This window comes from Cornus florida, unplaced genomic scaffold, assembly GCF_030987335.1.
Source record: "Cornus florida cultivar Cherokee Brave unplaced genomic scaffold, ASM3098733v1 CherokeeBrave_3.0.0_Hap2_Chr02, whole genome shotgun sequence".
Taxonomy (NCBI): Eukaryota; Viridiplantae; Streptophyta; class Magnoliopsida; order Cornales; family Cornaceae; genus Cornus; species Cornus florida.
In genome coordinates, this window is record NW_026775572.1 from 13,211,558 (window position 1) to 13,237,489 (window position 25,932).

Here is a 25,932-nt window from a genome sequence, read left to right on the forward strand (position 1 = left end):
TTGCCAACTTAAGTGTCTTAGTGTGTGTGAGTGTGCAAGCCAAATGAGGAGAGGGCGAGGGCAACTACAACACTAGTAAGCGCACGAGGGGAGTGTGTTGGCTAAGGTGTGCACGGGAGTTAGGCTGACCAAGTACTTGCGAGAGTGGAAGCAACGTCTTGGTGCCGCACGGGAGCAGCTAGAGTGGTGCTGAAACTCTAAGCCCGTGACAACGTGCCCCCCTCACTTTGCTCCAACCTACTATATATAGGTATATATTTTTGGTATATATATATACTTACATGGGTAATTTTAAATAGTGTCCCCCTCAAAATTTTAAATTCTTTTAATTTTCTTTTTTCTTTTTTTATAAAAAAATTACATATATCTCTTCTTCAAATATACAATATATTTTTCCTTTTCTAATTTTTGTTTCATTTTTCAAAAAATTTCTTTTTTCACTTTTGTATAATTATGTATTTTTCTATTTTTTAAAATTATTTCTTTTTATGGATGACATTTGTGATTGTATTTAATTAAAATATTATTAAATTATATTTTGATTCTTATATTTGTAACTATATTTTTTTTACGGTATTTATTTAGCATATTATTTTACAACTATTTTTTTTTTATTTGCCTCTTTGATTTAAAAAAATTATACTGTCATATTTATTATTATTATTATTTTTTTAACAAGTGCATTGTGCCCTCTCAGAAATTGTGTCCCTCTAAAGTAAAATCCTAGCTCTGCCCCTGCATGAAATTAAGCTTTAGTAGTGTCTGGATGTGTAAATTTCTAGACACCTTTGAAGTCAATAATAATATAATGAGAACAAGGTTTCTTACATCAGACAGCAATTTGAGATTCTGAATTTATTCCAAGTTGATGTTTGTTCATCCTCGTGATTTTGATGGCAGCAGGAATAATTTAGCATATCTTGTCACAAAAATCAATTAATATAACTCATACGCGGTGCCACTCAAGCAATATACATATCATAGATTATATTAGGAAAAATTCAAAATTTTGTGACATCCGACTACGAGTGCCTCAGAGAGATACTGACTGGCAGCCTCACCTGCTATGGCGGGAGGTCCATCACTATGTGAGATACCCACAATTAGTCGAGTCTTACAATATCTATAATTAATTCTCTATATTATAACATAGATAGTGATTTAAAAAAATAGCATTATAAATTTCCAATTCATAATATAACACAAAATCCATAATTAGAAGATGAAAATACCATAAATTGTCCAAATCAGCACAATACCTGACCAGCTGGACTCAACTCAACTGGACTTGTTGAGTAAATTCATAAATAGTTAAGTGAAATTAATCACACATATTGAATATTAATTGGAAGTTCCAATCCCCTTTAAACCACATTAAAAATATATATTAATTCATAATGCATATGAAACAAAGAAACTATATACATCCGATGATGTACTATGAGATGCGCGAATACGACAGTCATTTCTTCTCCTAGCTCGATCTTATACATGTTCTTTTTAGTGATAAATAAATGTAAATTGAGAATTTCTCTAATCTTTACTCGACTTTCAAGTTCATTTATTGAGTGAGAAAATGAGATCTATGTCCTTTAAAATTTAATTCTATTTTAAGTGAAATTTATTCTTTAAACTGATACATAATTAGTGTTACCAAACGTATTTAATATAATCAAAATTAAACATCAAAATGGGGTCTTCTTAGACTTAGACAGTAGGCCATCTTAATCTTGCATCAAAAAAAATCAGGGCTAAGCTTATTGACCTAAGCGGAGCCGAACATCAAGCGGTATGGCCCAATCCGAGACTTTTGTTGATCGGGCCCAAACAATCAGGGCTAAGGTTTGTGTTTTTACCTAACAGGGCTAAGGTTTGTGTTTTTACCTAACAGGCCTAAGGTTTGTGTTCCCACTTCGCTATTCGGCTAGTAACCCAACGGTTACATTCCGTGTGAATTATAAATTAATTTTTCAGATCTGTTAGTTCTCTTTCATTTGATTGAAAAGTCTTTCGGACGCTAGTGCTCATATACAAACACATATGTATATATATATATACATACATACATACTAGAGAGAGAGTGTGATTTAGAGAGAGAGAGGGGGAGGGGGAGCAGTTCATGCAGTGATTGCTTACTCAGTCCATCTTCTTCTTGTTCACCATTGTCTCATGTACAATGAATTTGTTTCAATTTTCTCGTGAATTGAGTCGTCATTGAAATTGTCTGATTGATCGATCTTTCTATATATCTGAAGAATCAATTTTCTCTATCTGACGGAAAAAGAAAGAGAGGAGAGAGAAATCATAGAGGAGAGCTGGAGTCCGTACAGGATACGCAGTCCTTGAAGGCTCCCCCAGCCGCCGCCGGAAACGGCCGGATCCGGTACAGATCTCCGTCGGCCGCCGAACTCCTGGAGGGACAGCAGTCGAGTTCTTCTTCTCTACCGATCGGAGATCAAGAAAATCATCAATTGGACAAGATGTTGAAGCGCACCAGGCAATACGAGCCTCTCTCCGACAAGATCCGCAGGTTCCGAGGCGTAATTCTGGTGATCTCGGTCCCTCTCCTCCTTGTCTCGCTTGTTCTCTGCCTCATGCCCTCTCGCTCTCCTTCCGATTCCATGGAGGTCCTTCCTCATCGCAAGTTCTCCCCCACCAAACTCCACGCCTCTTCGATTAAGGGCTATGCCGTTATCTTCGATGCCGGTAGTTCTGGTAGCCGGGTTCACGTCTTTTGCTTTGATCAACACTTGGATCTCCTTCCCATTGGCAAAGATCTTGAACTTTTCGAACAGGTAAATTGTCTTCTCAATTACTTATTATTGTGTTCTATTTGTATGTTTGGTTAGATGGAAAGTAATAGTGGGAATTGAAATTTAAAAAACTGATGGAAAGTTATAATGAAAAGTGAAAACAAAGAAATGACTATGGATGAAATATGACAGTGGAAAGTGAAATTAAAAGAAAAGTAAAGTGAATGAATAGAATAATTAATTTCCAACTTGATTTGATTAACACGATTTTTCTTGTAAAATCATAAAAAATTTAAAGAAATCAAAGTTTTCCTTTGTATGAATTTTTCATGAAAATTTTATGTGGTCATGAAAATTACTTACCCTTCATTTTCCTAGCATCCAAATTCATAAAATGTTTAGCAAATGTTCAATTATTTTCGTTTCTTGCTATTTCGATCTAATTAAAAGGAACCCATATATTTTTAGATAACTCAATTTGGTAGTTAATTTTGAATAAATTAAGCATGAATATAATTTAAAATAATGATTGCCACAAAAAAAGGGATAACATTTTAAGACGAAGGACCAATTCCAACTGTTTCAAAAAATTTAGGACTAAACCGAACCATTGGAACCTGCAGAACTGAACCAATGATTAGAAAAAAAGAAAATGAAGCTTTGAGAAAACGTTAAAAAGTGTGACTAAAAGGTTTTCAAAGAAAGAATCTTTAAATGCATAAAGAACAAAGATCTAAGTAAATGTCAAATCAGAATGAATATGACAAAATTATATATAATAAGAGAAACGGTTTCAAGAAGAGAATCTGGAAATGGTAAAGAACAAATATCTAAGTTTAATGTAAATTCAGAATGAATATAAAAAAAGCAAGAGAAGACGTGATGATTCTTGATAATAAAGTCCATTGGGTTTACACCTCTGATTCTTGATAATTAGTCCATCGGGTTTACACCGCTACAGATACCGACAGTCGGCAGTCTTGAGAGTTGAGATGTGAAAGAGTGGGAGAGAGTCTGAGAGATAAGGGGGCACTTGAACTGGAACCTGCACTAAATCATACGGTCCAGACTGGTCCGGTTTACTTTGTGCACCCCTACTAAAGACTGAAGACTCAATTAAATAGAAATATTAAAAAATTATAGTTTAATAACTTAGTACTTAACTTTTAGTTTTACTTTGCTACCTTTGATATAGCGGGCATGTAACCTTACACCAGTTTTATGACTATTTGTTGAACCAGTATTGATGTTGGTTTAGATTTGATTATTTTGATATAACCGTAACTGCTATCACTATCTATTTTATTTTTTATAATTGGTGTAAATGTTGTAGGTCCTGCTGTTTCGTGTTACTGTGTTAATTCTGTCTTATTTCACTATGGTATTATAGCTAACCCCAGGTTTGAGTGCATATGCCAAAGACCCCAAGGCTGCTGCAGATTCTTTGTCATCCCTTCTAGAGAAGTCCGAAAAAGTTATTCCAAAAGGGATGCATAGCAATACACCTGTCAGAGTTGGGGTTAGTAACTTGTGGCTACAGTAATATTATGTACCAGGATCTTGTTGCAAAGTGATCCCCCATGAATATTTATAGTACTAATTTCTTATGCTGATCCTTATGAAGGCAACAGCAGGTCTAAGGCAGTTGGAAGGTGATGCATCTGACAGAATTTTGCAAGCGGTACATCTTGCTTCATTCTAAATATTCTGCTCATAATAGCATTTCATTTATGCTTCTAATTTGCACTTACATAACCTTAAATTTTCCTTTCCAAAGGTCAGGGATTTTCTTAAAGATAAAAGCACCTTGAAATCTAAGGCCGATTGGGTCACTGTCTTGGATGGAACCCAGGAAGGTGCCTATCAATGGGTATGAAAGCTTAATTTACTATGTTATGTTTATGTGTCAATAGTTTCGCCTTCTGCTTGCATTCATTGGTTTCAATTGAGGAACTGCAAAGTACCATGCCTTGATGCTTTACAAACAAGTTCTTTATTGATTGGGAATTAAGTTTATTATATATGCTGAATACTTGAAGGTGATAAGTGTTGTTTATGTTCACAAATGGCGATTATATAAGACCTGGTGCTGGAAGTTTACTCCCATCAACATATGGAAGCATCCAATTAGACCATGTTGATAGTTTGCCTAGAAAGCCTTTCCGTTTAGATGTCACCTCTAAACATTGCATTGCCACCTTGGCCGCAATGCCATTCTTACTTGGTCTCAATTAGACATAGTGGCATCTTCTTAGGATGTGTGGTATGACCTGTCAAGACTGCCACGTTAGTGTGAGTGCTGCGTTGCCCACACCGACAATCTATTAACTGATTTATATGTTGAATACTTGAAGCATGACCCTTTGGCATACGTAATACTGTCTTGAAGAGTCTTGAGAACACTACATCAGATCTTGACTTCCGTAGGCTTCAACTAACCTTTGACAAGGCATTGATCTCAAGGAATCTCTTCATTATATCTTTTTCTTACAAGTCAGCCTTGACTTCCACCTAACTTAGTCTGCTTGGGACTGACATTATATTATGTGTGAATATTTCCAATTTTTAGTCGTTCAAAAGAACCGTAAGGAGAAATGAAAAGATTTGGAAGGAATTGAGGTAAGGGCATCTTCTTAAAAGAAGACATTAACTGACATAAAATATTTTGACTTAATTGAATTGCAGGGAATATTTGCAACTTGAAGGTTTTTCATGAAGTGTGGGAGAGTTTTTTGCTTTATCTCGCCTTCAGTGATATGGAGTAATGCTGTTGTAAAGATAGCCTGAATTTTGACGGGGGAGAACTGAAGAATGTAGAAAAAAACTCATGCCCTTTTCCAAGCTTCCAGAAGTGGAATTTATGCTAAACCCACCTCGTAATATATTTGCTTAGCTCTGCCTCTTAAGGGGTTGTGTTGTGCCATATGCCTCTTAAGGGGTTGTGTTGTGCCTCTTAAGGGTTTGTGTTGAGGTCATAGTCTCCTAATGGAAGAGGATGTGAATACACATAAAATACTTCATTATTATTCAAGTAGTCACAAGGTGGATGGTATTGGATTTGAGCATTCTATCTAATTTGACAGTGATTTCAAGTAAAAGGGGGTGCTTTCATTAGCTCAGGGGTGAACTTGAGAAACATTAGGAAGAGTTTGGGAAAATATTTAAAATACCACAATTCAAGGAATATATATAATAACACTAGAGTGCAAGCAAATGTTTAGGGGGGAAAGAAAAAAAGAAGCCATTTTTAGACCATACGGGGGACAACTCATAGTTAGGATGTTTCAACAATCCTAGTGAAGTTACAAAGTGTTGCTTTATGAAATCAGGTTGTATGGAGTTTAGACTGAGTTTTGAGAAAGATGAAGACAAGAAAGGCTTTAGTACTGCATGGTATATTAATGAACTCTTAGGAAGTTTTAGGAAGATTAAGGGAGATGATGGAGTTTTTTGGTTGACTAGGTTGTTTGACAATGTCAAAAAGGTTAAAAGAAATATTAGATGCGGGGAGGGAACTTGGTGCCTATATATTATAAATTATAGGTAATTTAGTTTGCAGCAATCATCATGGTGTATGGGTCTTATCAGGGAATTTAGTTGAATAATAAGGCATGAAGCATGTCAAGAAATAACACAGTTAATTTTTTACTATTTTAGATTACTTATGAGCTGACATAATTACAGAATTTATTCCAAATTTCTTCTTGTTTTGCAGGTGACCATAAACTATCTGTTGGGGAATTTGGGTAAGAAATACTCATATACAGTTGGAGTAGTTGACCTTGGAGGGGGATCTGTACAAATGGCATATGCTATCTCGCAGAAAGATGCTGCAAAGGCTCCAAGGATATCAGGTGGAGAGGATACATATGTGAAGGAAATGTATCTTAAGGGGGAGAAATATTATCTTTATGTTCACAGGTAGAACTCTTCATCTGTGATGAATTAATGACTTGATTTATAATGTTCTGGCCCTTCTGGGTGTATTTGCTCCTTGCACCAGTTTTTTGTTTTGTAGTCCTGTTGTTGTATATTTAGCCTATTATACATTGCTTCTGGTTCTTCTTTCTTGATAAACAATTGGCTACCTTGAGTTCTAGCCTTGACTTTGTGAATATATTTTTTACTTGTGGTGATCAATCATACTAGTGTTTTTAATTAGAATTGTCATAGCACTGTTTGTGTACTTAATATGGTTTATGAATGTTTTATACAGTTACTTGAAGTATGGTTTATTAGCAGCTCGAGCTGAGATTCTGAAAGTTGCTGAAGACTCTGGCAATCCATGCATCTTAGCTGGCTATCGTGGTATGCTCAAGTCTTCCAGTTTCATAAGGCCTGATTTGGTGTTGACACTAGTGTCACTCTCGGTCTTTCACATTACTCATTTTTTTATAATTGGAGTGCTTATAATATGGTGCTGCATACTGTTCTTTTTTATAGAACCTAAACATATCTATCAGAAAACATAGAATTTAAAATTGTTTGAGATAAATTTTTTTTTTTTTCAATTTTGCATGCACAGCGAATTTAAAATTTGCTAAAGAATGTAATGGTAATGGCATCTGAACTGGTGCCTTTTATGACCAATGTCATAAAGTAGTGTAACCAAATCATATTGGCTATAAAATGTTAAGGATTAAGTTAATTAAAAATTTTTGTTTTATTTTATAAAATGTGAAAAATTAATTCGTGCTTTCTTTATAAGGGACTTACAACTATGGAGGAAAGAAATATGAGGTGTCAGCTTCTTCATCTGGTTCAAGCGAGAGCAAATGCAGAAGAGTAGCAACTAAGGCTCTCAAAGCTAATGAATCAACATGTACGCACATGAAATGCACATTTGGTGGGATATGGAATGGGGGAGGTGGGGATGGACAGAAGAATTTATTTGTTGCTTCGTTTTTCTTCGACAGGGCTGCTGAGGTAATTAATATTTCTTAGATTTTAATAATTCTTGTTTCTTATGGCTCCAAAGTCATGCTGACTTTATCATTTCCACTATAGGCTGGTTTAGTTGATCCAAACGCGCATGTTGCCAAAGTTAGTCCTGCAGATTTTGAGGAGGCCGCTAAGCGTGCTTGCAAAACTAGTCTTGAGGATGCCAAATCTGCGTATCCAAGTGTGAAGGAGGATAACCTTCCGTACTTGTGCATGGATCTTGTGTATCAGTTCACATTGCTTGTAGATGGGTTTGGTAAGTTATATTTACAGTGATGTTGTCTAGTTTTGAAATTATATTGGAATTCAGATATTTGACATCTGCGTTATCGTGTTTCTTGGTCAGCCCTTGATCCTTGGCAAGAGATTACATTGGTGAAGAAAGTTAAGTACCAAAATTCCCTAGTTGAAGCAGCATGGCCTCTGGGTAGTGCCATTGAAGTTATGTCATCGTTGTCTTAACTGCAAATCACATTGTTACCGTAAATGCCCCATTGGAATTTTGGTGGCATGTGATTCTTAAGCATCAGAATTTTGCAAGCACAAGGATATATCCACAGTTAATAATTCTCTGAAGTTCTGACCGAAGAATTCTTTTGTTTCAGCTCCCCAGTCTGAAGCTGTATTGGAAATTGAATTTTGGGTTGATATGAGGAATAATGACGAGTTAAAAGTTACTTTTTTTTCTTCTTCATTATTTTTTTTACTCATTTGTAATTAGGTTTACAGAATGTGCTGATTTACGACTTTTGGAAGTATGATTCAACTCATTTTATTGATTTAGGTTCACCGCCTGAAGGATTAAATTAGTTAATTCTTTTTTCCTGTTCTTTTATACCTTTTGTTCCCCCATTTTATTTATTTATTATTCAGTATGTAAGTCTATCTTATTTAGGATAAATTACACTTACCTCCCCTCTCATCTTTCTTATTAATTTCTCTCTCCTCTTCACCATCGTTATCCCTCCAAAAAAAATATTGTAAATGAAAAAAAAAAATAGAGTGGAAGGGTAACTTGGTTATTTTAGGAATTTTTTTTTACAAGTTTTGATGGAGATGGGATTGTTGGGCATACACTAAACTTCAGGGAGGTCAAAACAATAAATCTGAAACATTCCACTTGTGTGACATTTGTCCATCTTTCAAGAAAGATCATTATAACTTACCCTAAAATTTAAAACAATGAGGCTTCATCTCTGCCCACGCTAGAAGTACAAAGCCTTTATCGATGAATTTCAATGATCTTGATCTCTTTTCAATTGGAACACGATCTAGGTTCATTTGGAAAAGAATCGTCTAAACTAGAAATATTTTTAATGCCTATATGTAAACAATTTGTAAAGTAGTGGGTTGTTGTTAATGTATCTCACATTGGCTAGGTTCATTTGGAAAAGACTCTTCAAAACTAGAAATATTTTTAGTGCCCATATGCGAACAATTTTTTAAGTAGTGGGTTGTTGTTAATGGTATCTCATTTTGGCTTTTGGGTTAAAGAGGAAGGGTTTAATTCGTTCAATTGGCTCAATCCTCTGCTATGGTTGGTATCAGACCTGATCTTTGATTCGGTGTCACGCGAGCACATGCCTGAACCTGAACCTGGGAGGTGATATAAAGAGCTTGCACAAATATTTGCACTTCTAGTAGCCGAAGAAGGGAAGACTTCTTCATATGTAAACGCATATGCATATGCGCGAGCTGGGACGGTTAAAAAGCTGGAAGGCAGAGGTACCTACCTGGTGATTGGACTCTTGTTGGTAACTCCAAAAAAACCCTGTGTGTTCGTTTAGTTATTCTCTCGAACAGGTTATGCTCGTCATATATAGTGTGTGTCATAGCCCTTTTTTTCATAACAATATTTATAAAATTCTGTCCTCTGGGTGATACGAGATATGAGAAGAAGGTTCACCCAATCCCTTTTCTCTCTCACCCAACTCAATTCAACACGTACACAGCCATCTCTATGTCAATCTGTTAATCCACTCACTCCCTCTGAGTTAAGCTCTTCCGGCACCTATATTCGTAGGAGCTCCTTAAGACCTTCTGATTTCCCATTCTTTTTCTCATCTTTTACCTTATCCGTAGACAAAAACCCAAGGCGTCTTCCAACGGTTGAATCGGATGGTAACAGTGACAATGACGATGACAACGATGGTGAAGGCGATGACAACGACCCAGATGGGCAATTGGATTCTAGAGACCCGATTATTGCCGGAGATGTAGGAACCATTCTGGGTATTTTACGGGAAAAGGGTAGCGGCGGTGCTCAGGTGAAAAGCAAGCTTGAGCAGTGTGGTGTCACTGCCTCGTCGGAGTTGGTGGACGAGGTTCTTTCGCGGGTACGCAACGATTGGGAAGCAGCATTCACCTTCTTTCTTTGGGCAGGTAAGCAGCCGGGTTATGCACATTCCCTGCGTGAGTACCATTCAATGATTGCCATTCTTGGGAAAATGAGGAAGTTTGACACTGCCTGGGCATTGATCGATGAAATGAGAGGTGGTAAGACTGGTCCATCTTTGGTGACTCCTCAGACACTCTTGATCATGATCAGGAGGTATTGTGCTGTACATGATGTTGGTAAAGCTGTGAATGCTTTTTATGCTCATAAAAAGTTTAAATTTGAAGTGGGTATGGAGGAATTCCAACAGTTTCTCTCTGCCCTTTGCCGGTACAAAAATGTTAAAGATGCCGAGCACCTTCTCTTCTGCAACAAAAATGTTTTCCCTTTTAATACCAAGAGCTTTAACATTATTCTCAATGGGTACTGCAACATTGTTGGTGATCAACGCGAGGCGAAGAGAATTTGGAGGGAGATGATCGAGAGAAGAATTCCACGTGATGTTATTTCATATTCTAGTATCATGTCCTGCTATTCAAAAGCCAGTAATCTCAATGCCGTGTTCAAGCTTTTCGACCAGATGAAGGCAATGGATATTACGCCGGATAGGAAAGTTTACAATGCAGTCATTCATGCTCTTGCTAAAGGCAGATTTGTGAAAGAGGCTCGAAATCTCATGAAAACAATGGAGGAGAAGGGTATTGCTCCAAATGCTGTTACCTATAACTCACTGATCAAGCCTCTCTGTAAGGCCCGTCGATTAGATGATGCCGGAGAGGTCTTCCATGAGATGTTGGAGCGGGACCTCTCCCCTACCATTCGGACTTATCATGCCTTCTTTCGTATTCTAAGGACAGGGGAACAAGTGTTTGAGCTCTTGGAAAAGATGTATAAGATGGGTTGCTGCCCAAATAATGATACTTACATCATGTTGATTAGAAAGTTCTGTCGTTGGCGCCAGCTTGACAATGTCATCAAGCTGTGGACTGAGATGAGCAAGAATGGACTTGACCCTGACCGGAGCTCTTACACTGTGCTGATACATGGGCTCTTTTTGAATGGAAAGTTGGAGGAAGCATACAAATATTATCAAGAGATGAAAGAAAAACAGTTTTTGCCAGAACCGAAGACAGATGAGATGCTTCAGGCTTGGGTGTCCAGCAAGGAAATTGCAGAGTGGCGCGTGGTAGATTCAGAAAAAAATCAAGTGGATTGTAGTCATTCAGGCAACAGAACTACGGTCAACTCTAAAAAGTTTAATGAAGAAAGAGATTTTCGCCGACAACCTGAAACTCGAAGAGTGGTAAGAGAGCGCGGCTTTTCATTTTGGGATCCGTAGATTCAAGTGTTGACAATCAATCGGACAGCTATCTCTTATAAACATGAATCTTGCTACTCAGCAATCGTCAGCATATTAGTGTCCCTGAGGACTCCATACAGGTGCATGACATTTTCCTTAATCTAATGTTCTCCAAAGCGTTCTAATTATCTTTCCCTACAATTTTGTTGTCACAAGTTATGGCATAAATTTTCATTTGTAAAATGTTTTATGAATTCCAAAAATAACAGATTATGTACCATTATGTGGTGATTGCTCTTATTTAATTTATTTCTCCTACTTTGTATGATGAATTTATATTGTCAGATACCATGTCAAACGTAGCCTGGCCATTCAATTTTATTGGATTTTCAATTGCACCTTGATTCAATAAGCTTGACCAAAATATAAGATAAAAAAGAAATTTTTGTTCCATCAAATGTGAGTGTTAGTGACACACAGTTACAAAGAATATATGCATATTGGGGTAAAACTTCCATCTATATCATTTTTTCATGTGTTTTAATGACATGATTTTTAGCTTTATTTTGATTGTTGTCAAAGTTGGATGTAAAAACAAGCAAGAGAAATGTCCCAAACAATACTGTTAGTTTAAAAAACTGCCTTCAGATTTTCACACTTTAGCATCGTTACCGTAAACTTGATCTGAATTCTCCGATGTGAGTGAATTCCCATTATATTTCTAGGTTAATATCTATATCACTTTATGGGTGAGTGTATGGAATGTGTATTTATATGGATTCATACTCAGGCATATGTATGTAAATGGTGATCTTAGATGTTCCTGGATCTTTTCATATAAGCCATTATGCGGCCATCTGCCTGCCCACGAAAGAATGTTGCTGAAGGTCGTGTAAACTATAAATTGTGAATATAACAAAATTTCTTTTTGGCTATATATTATTACCTTTCAAATGTATCAAAGAATTCTTTTTTTGTTACCAATTATTCTCTCTTTTTTGACATATTAGAGAAGAAAAGGACAATCCCTACACCTGTTTGGTATTGAACATCTATTGTTCAAGCTTGAACCGAATGGTAAGTTAGCGGGATGACTGGTGGATTGTGGATAACCCTTTGCTTTTGTTAAAATGTATGAATCCTGAAACTTTGGTTTGATTACATGTAGGATCTGATTCTTTGGCCATTACTCTGAATCTAAAGGAATAGCCCGTCTATGGGTGAGAGCTAGTCACTTAGCAGCTATAAAGTACTTCCTAACACTTTACGTAAGATCACTGCCAATACTCCAAAGAGTAAGGAATTAGATGAGTCCAGTTCTTTTAGTTCCTCCGAAACCAAAGCTTTACCACAAGGGCTTGTTAGTTTTGAAGAACCATCAAACCTGCTCTGAAAAATCAGTAAACTTTAATCACTGTACTCCTAGCATATTAAGGCTTAATTATTGTAAAACCTTTCCATGGTGAATGTTACAACAAACACCGCGAACCAAGAACAAATCAAGAATCACGACAGAAAAGTAACACGCCACACACAAAGAACACAAAGATTTACATGGTTCAGCAAAGCCTTCGTCCACAGTCAAGATTGGGAAACGATTTTACTATGCGAAAACCAGGAGTTTCAGCCCCCAACCCTAGCTCTCTCTCTCTCTCTCTCTCTCTCTCTCTTCTGCGATTTTCAGTGTTATCTCGTTACCCTCCCCAAACCCTAAACGCCTTTATATACTGAGCTACAAGAGAATTCTATATCCAGGTCCATGGCCCACAAGAAAAAAAGGGGTCCAAAAATCCCCATTTTTCAAGTCAAAACTAGGTCACAAGACTCACAACTCGACTGGGGCTGAAACAAAATTCAGGCCACAACAGCACAATGAACTTGTCCGATTAGGAGAACTATTAGGGAAGATGGAGGTATTCCTTAAGGATCAAGCAGACAGGACAGGATGGTAATTAGAGAGGAAAGAGAACAGTAACTCTTTTTACGGGAAGCTCTCTGGGAGGAAGACTTCGATAGGAAACAGAAAAGGAGTTATGATTGCACTTTGCCTCCTGACTAAATTTATCTGCGGTGACCATCTAGGGTTGCAGCCCAGTGGTACTTCTTCATCTTTCGAAGTAGGAAGGTCAAGGTTCTAGTTCCCATAGGCGCAATGCGGGTGTATGAGTTTCTTGCCAGGAAAAAATAAAAATAAAAATCTCCCGTGTGCTACAAATTAGGTTCCATGCATAAATAAGCTCTCAGCACTTTCTCTATTTCAATACATAATTATTGCTTTAATAATTGAGAAAAGTAATAGCCGCAACTGCACGACTATTGCTCCTCGACCAATGGCTTTGTGGGTCCTTTAGTGGGCCCCACACAATCCAGTGGCTGAGGACCCGCCGTCCCCACCTCTCTTAATAATTTGCGATCTCCCAGCATGTGAAAAGATCATTTCCTCAGCTCAAGCACATCCAACTATTCAACAGGAAGGTAGCCTTTAGGACATCCAAGTAATGTTATAGATCCTGTAATCAACATTTTTTCCCTTGTAGTCAACAAATTCACCTGATATATTTTTACTTTTTTCTAGATAAATGAATAGCAAGGAAATTTTATTTTATTATTTTTTTTTTTTATTTTATAAGAACAAGGAAATTGGAAACACTGATATAAGCATCCTAAAGCCTGGGGCCTGAAACTCGGCTGTTCCAGCCCGATAAGCTGATGAATTGAGCTTATAGTTGTGCAGTCGCAGCTGTTATTCAATTTATACACTTGAATAATTTAATTGCTGAATTGAGCTTGTAGTCTATTCCATTCCACACCAGTTCAGACCAGTACTTCCTTGGAGTACTGGTCTAAAAGGAAGTACCGGTGGCCTACACTGGTGTGGAATGGAGGTAGACCTGCTGCAAGTGGTGACTACCGGTTTGGTTATGCAAAATAAACTGCTAACTTTGTTTAACCTGCAACATAGAGGCATGTGTGTTACTCGTATTTGTCATCATAAATGTACGAGGAACTCCCATATGAGGGATCATTTGTTTTTCTTACTGTAAATTTGCTCAAGATATTTGAGGATGATTTACTGATCTGTTTAACAGAAATTGAAATTGTGTTCATAGCTTTGAAACATGCCTTACTCGTATTTGTCATAAATGTATGAGGAACTCTCATATGAGGGATCATTTATTTTTCCAACTGTAAATTTGCTCAAGGTATTTGGGGATGATTTACTGATCTGTTTAACAGGAATTGAAATTCTGTTGATAGCTTTGAACAGTGCGTGAAATGATTTTCTGCTGAGTCTTCCTTATACCACATTGCAGTAAGATGATGAATCTATTATTCACCTACATGGCATTTGTGGTGGATCAGAAACCAGAAATATCATGAGGATGCTACATTTATACCTTACCAAATTGCAAGGCAAATCATATGGAATGTGGTGGATTCTCTGGTATACATCTGTGCATTTGGCGGGAAAATTCTCATTTTAATTGGAGGAGCACTGTAAGTAGTGTTGGTTTGAAGGGGTTTATGTGGGAGAGGCTTATCTGGTGTTTGTATTCTGATATTTTTTTTGTTAAAAGTTTGTATTCTGAATTTCTGATATTCCTTTTGCTGATTTGTTTGTTTTGCTGTTTCTCTTGGCCAATTTTTGGAAATGGTTCTTTTAGTTGTGATGTTTTAGAGAGGTTTGACTCTCTCTCTTGTTAGTGTGTTTCTTTGTTAATAAAGTGATGCTTAGAGGAGAAAAAAAATGAGCTTATGGTTACCAAGTGATCTCAAAATAATACACCACTTGGCAGCAAGGTTTGTATTGTGTGCAAAAGTGGTAGGGCCTGCTTGGTTTAAGCTTTTTGAGAATAGTTTTCTGATTCTCAAAAACGAAAAATCAGAAAATTATACAAAACTTGTGTGGTTGCTAGTTTCTAAAAACTTGTTTATGAAAATTCAAGGTCTGTTTTCAGATACTTATTTCATAGTTCTCTATATGAAGTGTTTAAAAATTATTATTATTTTTTAAGTGACAATCAAATATGCTCAAAGTTTGGAATGCTTACAATGATGCACCGATTGAAATGATGAACATTTGATAATTCATACATTATTTTTAGAATGTCTTGAATTTTTCGGGATTTAAGTATTTGTTTTTTCTTCATCTAATTGACTCAATCAAGATATGTCATGTAATTTTAATAAAACTTATATCAATCTTCTATAATTAAGTCAACGAAGATGTGTAGATGTTGTTGCGACTATGTGAGAATGAGAGTGACACTTACGCTAGTTATCCAAAACGTAAATGAAGATGGTAGAGACCAATTTAGAATGATCAAATTATATTTTTCCTTTTTTTATATATAGAAAAAAGTGTTATTTTTATTAATGTTCATATCTTCATTGTTTATAATTTTTTTTTTTTTAATTTAGTAAAAATAATATTCACACACTTTTCTATACCTACATTTCACTTATTCTTTTTAAATTAAATGACATAATTACTCGACAATCAATTTTTTTCTTCTTCCAAAAACATTTACATATCACATATTCTTTTTAAATCAATTTATTTTGTCATTTAAATAAAATTAAATTAATAAAGACTTCATTGATATTATTTAAACTTTAATGAAGTACTGACTAAAAGTCCTCATTCGTCAGTCGTCACTGGATACTGAGCCATTACTCAATTATGAATACATGCATATATTCATATTATATATATATCACATAATCTTTTTAAATCAATTTATTTTGTCATTTAAATAAAATTAAATTAATAAAGACTTCATTGATATTATTTAAACTTTAATGAAATACTGACTAAAAGTCCTTATTCGTCAGTTGTCACTGGATACTGAGCCATTACTCAATTATGAATACCTGCATATATTCATATTATATATATATATATTATATATATATATATATTTCAAAAACTCGAGCAATAATAATAGGAATCATCACCAACGAACTATGAAAGGGATTAAAAAGGTTCCCATTGGTGTGTGTGGCAAAATCAATAAGAGTTACTTGCACCGATTTATTATCGGGAACCACCTAATCGAAAATTATGATTAATTATTTATGCTAATACAAGAAATAGCGAATTTTACTTCCTTATTTTTGTATAAATGAACTTACTAAAATAAGTAAGTTCGGTTTTCAAGTATCATTTTCCAAGAAATAATTGATTCAATTGAATGTGAGATCAGATCAACTGGTGCGAGTGGTGCCCAACTGTACACATTTATTGTGTGTAATCTCAAACATCCCTCGTAGCAATATATGATAGAATTAATGGGTGAGCAGATAATCCGTAAATTCGATCCGATCTATAGGGATTAGATCAGATTGCTACATCCACAAATCGGTGATGAATTTAAAAATATCAAATTCTTAAGTTACGAATCGGATCACGAATTGGGCGGTTAAAAATCCGATCCGATCCAATCCGTGTGGATCGGACCGGATTGCTACATCCCCGAATCGGTGGCGGATTCAAAAAAATCAAATCCGTAACTCATGGATTGGGCGGTTAAAAATTCGATCCGATCCATGAATTCAATCCCATCCAATCCATAAAATTTATATATGTTTTTTCAAAGAATATATTAGTTAATGATAATTTAATATACTCTAAAGATGTATTAGTTAATAATTATTTAAATATATGAATTAATATTAATAAATTAAAATCCGTAATCCAATCCGTGAAATTTATATATATATTTTCAAAGAATATATTAGTTAATAATATTTAAATATATGAATTAACATTAATAAATTAAAATCTGTGATTCAATCCGTGAGTCCGATTCGTGAAATATATATATATTTTTTCAAAGACTATATTAGTTAATGATAATTTAATGTACTCTAAAGATGTATTAGTTAATAATTATTTTAAAGTATGAATTAATATTAATAAATTAAAATTTTATGTATTGGGTTGGAGTTAAAAGAAAAATAAATATTAAATAATATTACTTAAAAAATAAAAATAATAATAATAATAATGAATAATTTAGATAAAATTCAATCTACGTATTCAATCCAATCTGATCCGTTATTATACGGATCAGATCCGTGGAATAACGGATCTGTCATAAATTAAAAAATTTCTAATCCATTAAGAGCGAATCAAATTATGATTGATGCCTAATCCGATCCCATTTAATTCGTGACCGCATATTAGAACCAACCCTCACACATTGTTTGTTGTTGTTGGTGGGAAACAATTTATTAGAACACATGGATTACCCATTTGGCAATCACTCTCACACCCACCACCATCAAGACTACCCACCGCCGCCACCACCACTACCACCACTATTGCCTAACTTCGGTCACCCAACGCCACAACCTCCACCTTCCTATTACGTCCAAAACGAACCCAAAAATGAGCTTATGGTTACCAATTGATCTCAAAATTGACCCACTCCACCAATCAGGCAAGCAAGGACCCTTTGCGTCGGACCACTTGGCATAATCGACAGTTTCTGGGATGAACAACTGATCGAATTAATAATTAATACAATATTATCAGAAAAGGGCAATCCTAATAAAATATAGGATGGAAAAAACAAGGAACGTTGTATGTATGAGAGAGACTGAAGGTAACACCTTTTTTCTGAAAACTTTGGCATAAAAACTAAAAAAGTACACTAGAAACACGAATACAAAATGTTTGCGGGGACGAATTGCGAACATTAGGAAAAAATTGGAATATAAAATATGATATCGTTTATTATATGTTATTTCGTAGTATTACTTTATGTCAGCTACGACAATAATATATATGAAGATAATATTGTTTTCTCCATCTGATTGAGTCAATCGAGATATATCATGTGTATAGCAATCTTCCATGATTGAGTCAAGGAAGATATGCAGATGTTACCTTCTGAAGAAAAAAAAAAAAGATATGTACATGTTGCTGTACCTATGTGAGAGTGGCACGTACCCTAATTATGTTAGCTAAAAAAAATATAACTTATATACATACACGTTGTATTAGTTTCACAATACACATTATTTATGTTAAGAATATCATTAATTCTGACAAAGTTATTATATCTTGAAGGGTCAAAATTAAATCTATTTAAAATGATCAATTATTATATATATATATATATATATATATATCAAATTAATATATATATTTTTTATCTTAATCTTGCATCAAACAAAAATTAATGAATCAATCTATCCCCTTTAATTACCGAATGATTTGTTATTGGTTTACATCAATAATCAAGGCATGTCTATAATAGAAATTATTTATTTTTAATTTTCGAAAAGTCGAGCAATTTATGATAGGAATCATCACCAACCAACTCTGAAAGGGATCAAAAACAAAAAAGTTCCCATTGGTGTGTGGGAACGTGGCAAAATCTTGGTGGGTGATAGAGACGATTGTAAAAAAGCAATTGAATGTGGGGCATCAGATGAGGAGTGGCGAGTGAGTGGTGGGCCAGTCGCCCCCTATGTGTATTCTGTGTTATCTAAAACAAATCTCATTATCACAGAAGCGACGGAAATCATAGAACCAACCCAACACACATTGTTTGTTGCTGTGAAACAATTTCTCAGTCCACATGGATTACCCATTTGGCCATCACTCTCACACCCACCACCACCGTGCCGATGAAAGAGACGAAGACTACCCACCACCACCACCGCCTAACTTCGGTCACCCACCACCACCTCCACCTTCCTATTACGCCCAAAACGAGCCACCACCACCTCCGCCTTCCTATTACGCCCAAAACGAACCCACCCACGTCTACCACAGCTCCCATGTAGGAGGCGAATCCGATTACTATGCTCAGCCGCCGCCACCGCGTCGGCGACCGGAGTCAGAGGAGTACAACTACTCCGATTCTCACAATTACCCACCACCGCAAACCCAATTTGATGGTGGTTATTCTTCTGTCCAACATGTCTCTCACCAGACACCCACTGAAAGCGAAAACAACCCACACCACTATCAGCCCCATGTGCCCTCATTCCTTCACCACCACACCCACCACGAGGGGGGTTCCGATTTGGCCGATAAACCCGCTGTTAGGGTTTTCTCCAAGGCTGAGGAGAATTACTCCCTCACCATCCGTGACGGGAAGGTTGTTCTTGCCCGTTCAGATCCATCTGATCAGTTCCAGGTATGGTTTCTTCTCATTCACTTTTTTGTTTTCTGTGCGTTAATTGATTGAATGAGATTGTTTTGTGATCTTTGATTTTGGGTATTGCAGCACTGGATCAAAGATGAGAAGTTCAGCATCAGAGTGAAGGACGAAGAGAAGTTTCCCAGTTTTGCTCTGGTCAATAAAGCCACTGGTCAGGCCATCAAGCACTCCATTGGTGCCACTCATCCGGTATGTTCTTATATTTGTGTTTTTTCATATACACATATCCATACTACTTCTTTGTTTTGAATTCTTATTGAGAAAGTATAACTTGTGGAAATTGATTTAGATCTAAGATTTTGCTCTTATTTAATTTTCATATGATTTTTTTTATTTATTCTTTAGGTGCTACAAGTAACAAAAATTCTTTCTTTTACACATTTTTTTTTTTTTGTTTTTCTATACTCTTCTTATTATAGTTTAGTCAATTAATAAGGATAATATTTGTCAAGTTACATAGCAAAATACACACCCACCATCCCCAAATGAAGTCTTTGCATAAAATAGGAAAGGGGGGTGCGTTTATTCAATTGTTCTTGTAAAATATTTCACACTTATATAACTTTCTTTTGGATTGATGTGACAGTTCTGAATCTCTGTTTTTTTTTTTTTTTTCGTCCGAGCATTTTCTTTCTACTTTAATTGGTCTAGGTGGTTTGAATATATAATTTTCCGGTATAAACTTGATATATTTTCTTATAAGAATTGGTTAACGAAAGTGCACCTAATTGTGGTTTAAGGACTGGAATCCCTTCTAAAAAAACAAAAACTACTTCAGTTATAGATATTTGTGGCTAGTAAGGAGTTGATTCAATATATACTAGCACTAGCAGAGTAGCAGGGTGACAAAGGCTCTGGTAAGCCAACCAGACAGACAGCATACAGTGTCATAATAGAATGACAAATCTACTTATTATGAAATAATAATTTTTATGTGTGGTATATTTTACATAAAAATAGGCAACGAGCATCGCGACCCCTATTCTGATCCCTCCTCTTCTTGTTCACTATTCCTTTCTCTCCTTTTCTTTTTTTGTTCATTATTATTGTTATTATTATTTTAAAAAATAATTAAAAAATTTCCATGGAAAATGTCTTGCATCCATGTATCCCTCGAGTCTTGGCCTGGACCTTTTAGACAATAATAAAGTTTAAAACATAATTTTTCTAGTGAGTGGTAGCTTTCTAAGTTTATAAATAGAAATAGCTGAGAGTGAGGGACCTGTCCAAAATAGGGGGAAGAGTGTCTGGTTGTGAAATGTTCCAAAAGAATATCTAAAATAGACAGAAATAACAGACAGAGCAGTAAGGCAAACAGTCAATGAATTTAACAAACCCAAGTACTAGCTTTCTTCATGAGTGATATCCTTTCAAGCTTTCCTTGCTTCTCTTTCTGTTGACTTACTCAAATAGGTGATAGGTTCGGTTTGAACATAAATTCAAACATGATTAGAAGGGTCCTAGCAATGCCATATTTTCAATACAAACCGGTCCATGCTAGCAACCCAAGGTGGTGGGTTAGAGAACCTACGAAGCTACATCAGGCTTTTTTAGTTACTGAATGAGCTTCTGAACATGCCAAGGATGAACTGCTCGTAAATGACTCTGTTTAGTTAGCATTGCCAATATTGTAAAGTTTGTAGCTGTTTCGTTATTTTATATTTTAGCTGAACTTGTAGGTGAAGTTCAAACCAAGCATCGGTATGATATATATGGTAATATGCCCTTATCAACTCATGCTTGACACTGCAAGTTTGTGAATATTGAATCTTCTCCTGCAGGTGCAGCTGATTCCTTACAATCCAGATACTCTTGATGAATCAATCCTGTGGACTCTAAGCAGAGACTTGGGAGATGGTTTTAGAACAATAAGGATGGTCAATAACATTAAGCTGAATGTTGATGCATTCAATGGTGATAAAAATCATGGGGGTGTCCATGATGGCACTACCATTGTTCTTTGGGAATGGAAGAAAGGAGATAACCAACGTTGGAAGATCGTTCCCTATTGTAAGTCTCTCTAGACATTAAACATGAAGAAAATATTTTCCTAGAAAAGTTTCATCCTCCTCTCTGCCTTTTGCATTTTCGATTGCCTTCGTGTCATTTTGTTCCTACTTTAAATCTATCCCAACTTAGAACCAAATTTCAGAAATGAAATTCCACATTCAGAATTTTAGAGATGTCTGGAGTTTGAGAAAGCTTGGACCCCTTTTCTCATGCATTTGATATGCATTTGTTGGAAGTCTTTCTAACCTCTTTTTTTTTTTTTTTTTTTTTTTTTTGTGATTGTTTCTTGCAGGATATTCGATAGTATGTGGCGTTGCCATGTCTGGAGGCCTCTTTTGCTTGTGAGCATATGACTAGAGAAGAAACGCTGTGCGTTCTATGTGTGTGTGTGTGTCTGTGGATTGTAGTTTTCTGTATGCTTGTGTGCCCGCCGGTACGCTGTGTGCGACTTACCCAAAAACAAAAATAATTTATGTGGTTTGTGAAAATCGTGGTGTGTTACTTAGACCCTCATACTGCACCTACTCTACATGATATATATTATTTTGAACTTATATTTCTATAATCGTTCACTTGTCGCATTATCAGCATAAGGGCATTGTGTTTGCATTGCATTATAATTTTCAACCCAAAAGGCCTTGAGCAAGAAGGTGTATGTGTTTTGCTCCTCTCCCTTCATAAAAAGGCATATATTAATTGATTAAGACTATTATTAATTTCTCTACAGTTTGTATAATTTTGGTTTTTAAACGTTCTTGGAGATATTAGTATGAAAATCTAAGAGTTCTTTGATATTATAGAAATCTTTAATGTTTAAGAATTATTATTTCTTAAATAAAAAGGCATCTTATTTTGAGGAACAGTAAATTATGCATAAAGTAAATTAATTAAAAGCAGTCATTTTTTTCAAATTGTCTGTTGGGTAATTTATATAGTGACATCCTTTGTATGTTAGGGTGTGTTTGGAACAAAATAACTTTGTATCAACCGTGAGTGTCTTTTTTGTGCGTAAAAATTTCCTTTTTAAAGTGGTAGGAGTGAATTCTACATAAGTAAATTTCTGTTTTAAGCTAAAGCATGAAAATGATAATAATACTGATCCAAACAACATTTATAATTACAATGATAATAATAATTTGATAGTTTTCATTAATATTATTTTGTGGCACCCCTCTTAAACTATGTTTTTACCACCTTAACTTTATAAAAAAAGGTAAAATTAAACTATTACTTATTTTTAAAAGATACTATGTATGTGCTACTCCTATTGAACAGAAATTTAGAAAATATATTAATAAGGTCAAATAAATTCATTTTATCCCAATAGCAAACAGGTAAATGCTTTCAACAACCGACTTGGCATTTGGCAACTATCTAGATTACTTTGTGAATCAGTCAAGACACCAAATTTGGCCTAGTATTTTAATTCTTTACAATTATCTGAAATTATAAATTAATTTTAACATCATATTAATCTCTCCATGGCGTATTGATCTCTCATTTCTACGCTAAATACTTCATGTATCAAAATAAAAATAAAAATAAAAATCTTTCAAATCACCAAAATTGACTAATACTTTGATTTTTTACAATTCTCTGTGGTGTCACCACAAGAAAAATAAGCTGCTTAGTTTGTTATGTAACAATTAATATATCAGGAATAGAAACTCAACTCAAAACACCCAATGGATCTGGTTTTAATGTTATTATTAATATAAATTATATATTTTAATGTTCTTTTTCTAAAATTCCTGCCCCAAATGCAAGTACACAAATACTGACATTGGCAATTCCTCCCTGGAAGAGAAATATTGAAAGCGCTTGAATAAGAAGATTTAATATCTAAAAAGAACATGTAATTGAAATGCGATCAATGTGAATCCGAACAAGCTTGTTTATAGAGGATGCATAAGTAACTGTCATAATTCACTGCAAAAACCGTCATAACAGCTGTGACTGCATAATAAAATAAAATAAAATAATTAAAAAAAAAATGAAAAAGAAAAAGAAAAAGAAAAAGCCTGAGTAGTTTATAGAAGTTGCTAGTAAATGGCATGCAACAGTTACACCTATTTTAATAAATAAATTAAAAAGAAAAATAGAAAAACAAAAAAGCATAAATTCAACATATTATATAATACCCTACAATCAAGCAGAATTCTCATGTAAATATTTTACACACCTCTTCTAATGGAGTCAGAATCTCGGATGAAGTAAATATTTTAGACACCTCTTCTAATGGAGTCTGAATTACACCACCTATAATGGAGTCTGAATTGATGTTTTTATGAGTAAAGCTTAACATAAAGCATTGAAAGTTACCCGCCATGAGTAAGTAAACATTATGGAGAAAGGTCTGTTCGTGACCACAATATAGGAATTTATTACAAAGCGATTTTCTGATTATAAACATGAATGACTCTAACTAAAAATAAGGTGCTTAATTAATTTGTTATGTAAAAATTCATACATACACCCTACAGATCTGGCTAGGGATTTTAATGTTCCTTTTTTATAATTTCTGCCCCAAATGCAAGTACACAAAGACTGGCACTAGCAATTCCTCCATGGAAGAGCAATACTGAAAGCAGTTGAAGATTTAGAAGCTTAAGAAGCTAGGTGCTCATCCGGAAAGCCATGAGTGAAATTATTTGAATATATAATTTATCTGAAACAAAGAAATTAGAGGGATTCAATCCAACGACTGCTGAAATAAAATAAAATAAAATAAGTCATTTACTATCTTGGTTTTTGGATAGAGTGGATTTGAATACACCAATTTCACGATTGTTACTGCATCTTCTCGCTGGAGTACAATTAAGAAGGGATGAGATTAGACAGACTTGCATCTTCTCACTGGAGTACACCAATTTCAAATAATTAAGACGGGCTGGGATCAAACAGACTTGCATCTTCTCACTGGAGTATACCAGTTTCAAAGTGCATGCAATTATTTAGGCTGACGGTTGGCACCAACACTAGAGTATATTTTCACGATTGTCACTGCACGAGCCATTTATCGACGATGAGCTTAACACGTATGTGGGTTATGTTGAGATAAAAATTTATAATAAAAGATGCATTCTTCTCCTGAGAGTCTCAACAGCATATTGATCTCAACCACCAAAATTGACTAATATACTTTGTAGGGGTACAACTTGAGCGGCCAATTCAGTCCAACCTAAACTCAACCCAAAATTTTTGAAATTTGGATTTTGAAATTCACAAATTGAACTCACCCGAGCCTAACCCAAACGCCTCTTTTTTTTTTAATGCTTCCAAATCTGTTTTTTTTTTTTTTTTTTTTTTTTTTTTAAATTTTTAAATCCAAATTAAATTTATTAGCGAACCAAAGAGGTTATGAGAGTGTATGACAATGATATATATATTAATTTGAATTATAGTTATACATATAGTTGTAACTCATAGTCCGAAACTAAGTTTGGCCAAATTTGTTCAACTCATGACTCTCCAAAACAATATCAGACACTTGAATCAGCACAAAACGAAATTTAGAACATAAACCATACTTTTTGCAGTCAAAGCAATAATGGTTCAAAATTTACCTACCAAGTATATTCCAAGTGGAGATGGTTCTTATAACTCAAAGTTTTGTCCTTTCTAATTCTAAGTTGTGACTCATGACCTACCATTTAGTCCATTATATGGGATAATGTTAATGTATATGAATCATATGATATTGACTTAAATATAATTTAAGGTACAGAAAAATCTCCTCATATTATTAGTACACACTTTTAACGACTACAATTGAATTGAGATAGATTTACCTAAATATCATGATTGAAAAAATTATAGGAAAAAAATAAACTAAATAAATAAAGAAAAAAGAAAAAAGAAACGAAAAGAGTAGGAAAGGCGAATGAACAGAAAATGATTAGTACTGAATGATTCTTTGAATATCAAATTAAACTAATTTTTCTGAAAAAAAATTGATTTTCAATCTGAGGAAACTAAAAATGTAATTTTCGCATATTTATTTGAAAAAATAAAATTAAAATAAGATAAGTTTTATTTTTGTTGTAGTAATGAAATAAAATTAGAATTGGAAGCATACAAAAATTAATAATTGAATACTTAAAGTGAAAAAAAAAAAAAAAAAAAAAAAAAAAAACTGGGTTGAATGGGTCAACCTGTCCAGCCCAAAAAATTTAAGTTTGACTTACTTGAAGTGACATCGGACCGCCAAACCCAACCCACCTTCGGGTTGAGTTTGGGTTGAGACCGGATTGGGTTAGGCCGGCCCAACTTACACCCCTAAGATGAATTAATACTTTGATTTTCTAGCATTCTTTAGAATTATATATTAATCATTGATCTCTGAGTAAAATATTGGTCTCTATTTTTTCCCCTAAAATAAATAATCAATGCTTAGTATTGAATCTGTCGAGC

The 25,932-nt window shown here is 34.9% G+C and overlaps 3 protein-coding genes across 5 annotated transcripts; all 3 read left to right on the plus strand.

The window, feature by feature from the left end:
* Positions 1 to 2,064: 2,064 nt before the first annotated feature.
* Positions 2,065 to 8,529, plus strand: LOC132293711 (apyrase 2-like). The gene is made up of 9 exons (XM_059791300.1): positions 2,065 to 2,795; positions 4,144 to 4,272; positions 4,378 to 4,434; positions 4,531 to 4,623; positions 6,469 to 6,674; positions 6,970 to 7,061; positions 7,462 to 7,679; positions 7,761 to 7,950; positions 8,041 to 8,529. Exons 1-9 carry the CDS (start codon positions 2,481 to 2,483, stop codon positions 8,154 to 8,156), a joined length of 1,416 nt encoding a protein of 471 aa, XP_059647283.1. The 5' UTR covers positions 2,065 to 2,480; the 3' UTR covers positions 8,157 to 8,529.
* Positions 8,530 to 8,652: 123 nt separating this feature from the next.
* Positions 8,653 to 14,972, plus strand: LOC132293710 (pentatricopeptide repeat-containing protein At5g15010, mitochondrial-like). Of its 3 annotated transcripts, none has more exons than XM_059791297.1 (2): positions 8,653 to 11,469; positions 14,567 to 14,972. In XM_059791297.1, exon 1 carries the CDS (start codon positions 9,584 to 9,586, stop codon positions 11,366 to 11,368), a length of 1,785 nt encoding a protein of 594 aa, XP_059647280.1. In that variant the 5' UTR covers positions 8,653 to 9,583; the 3' UTR covers positions 11,369 to 11,469; positions 14,567 to 14,972. The 3 variants fall into 3 exon arrangements, with proteins under 3 accessions (XP_059647280.1, XP_059647281.1, XP_059647282.1); XM_059791298.1 differs by having other exon boundaries at positions 14,588 to 14,972; XM_059791299.1 differs by having other exon boundaries at positions 14,644 to 14,972.
* A 3,870-nt stretch (positions 14,973 to 18,842) lies between these two features.
* LOC132293712 (ricin B-like lectin R40G3) lies at positions 18,843 to 22,084 on the plus strand. Its single transcript, XM_059791301.1, has 4 exons — positions 18,843 to 19,485; positions 19,576 to 19,698; positions 21,291 to 21,519; positions 21,812 to 22,084. Coding segments are annotated over exons 1-4 (918 nt in total). The 5' UTR covers positions 18,843 to 18,921; the 3' UTR covers positions 21,814 to 22,084.
* Positions 22,085 to 25,932: the final 3,848 nt, after the last annotated feature.

What these genes read in the sequence shown, in the direction of transcription:
- LOC132293710 (XM_059791297.1), top strand. Translation starts at nt 9,584, where the DNA reads ATGAGAAGAAGGTTCACCCAATCCCTTTTCTCTCTCACCCAACTCAAT.
- LOC132293711 (XM_059791300.1), top strand. Translation starts at nt 2,481, where the DNA reads ATGTTGAAGCGCACCAGGCAATACGAGCCTCTCTCCGACAAGATCCGC. An exon ending in AGGAAGGTGCCTATCAATGG is followed by an intron (nt 4,624 to 6,468) that starts GTATGAAAGCTT and finishes CTTGTTTTGCAG; the next exon opens with GTGACCATAAACTATCTGTT. An exon ending in TATTATCTTTATGTTCACAG is followed by an intron (nt 6,675 to 6,969) that starts GTAGAACTCTTC and finishes TGTTTTATACAG; the next exon opens with TTACTTGAAGTATGGTTTAT.
- LOC132293712 (XM_059791301.1), top strand. Translation starts at nt 18,922, where the DNA reads ATGGATTACCCATTTGGCCATCACTCTCACACCCACCACCACCGTGCC. An exon ending in ATCCATCTGATCAGTTCCAG is followed by an intron (nt 19,486 to 19,575) that starts GTATGGTTTCTT and finishes TGGGTATTGCAG; the next exon opens with CACTGGATCAAAGATGAGAA. An exon ending in CCATTGGTGCCACTCATCCG is followed by an intron (nt 19,699 to 21,290) that starts GTATGTTCTTAT and finishes CTTCTCCTGCAG; the next exon opens with GTGCAGCTGATTCCTTACAA.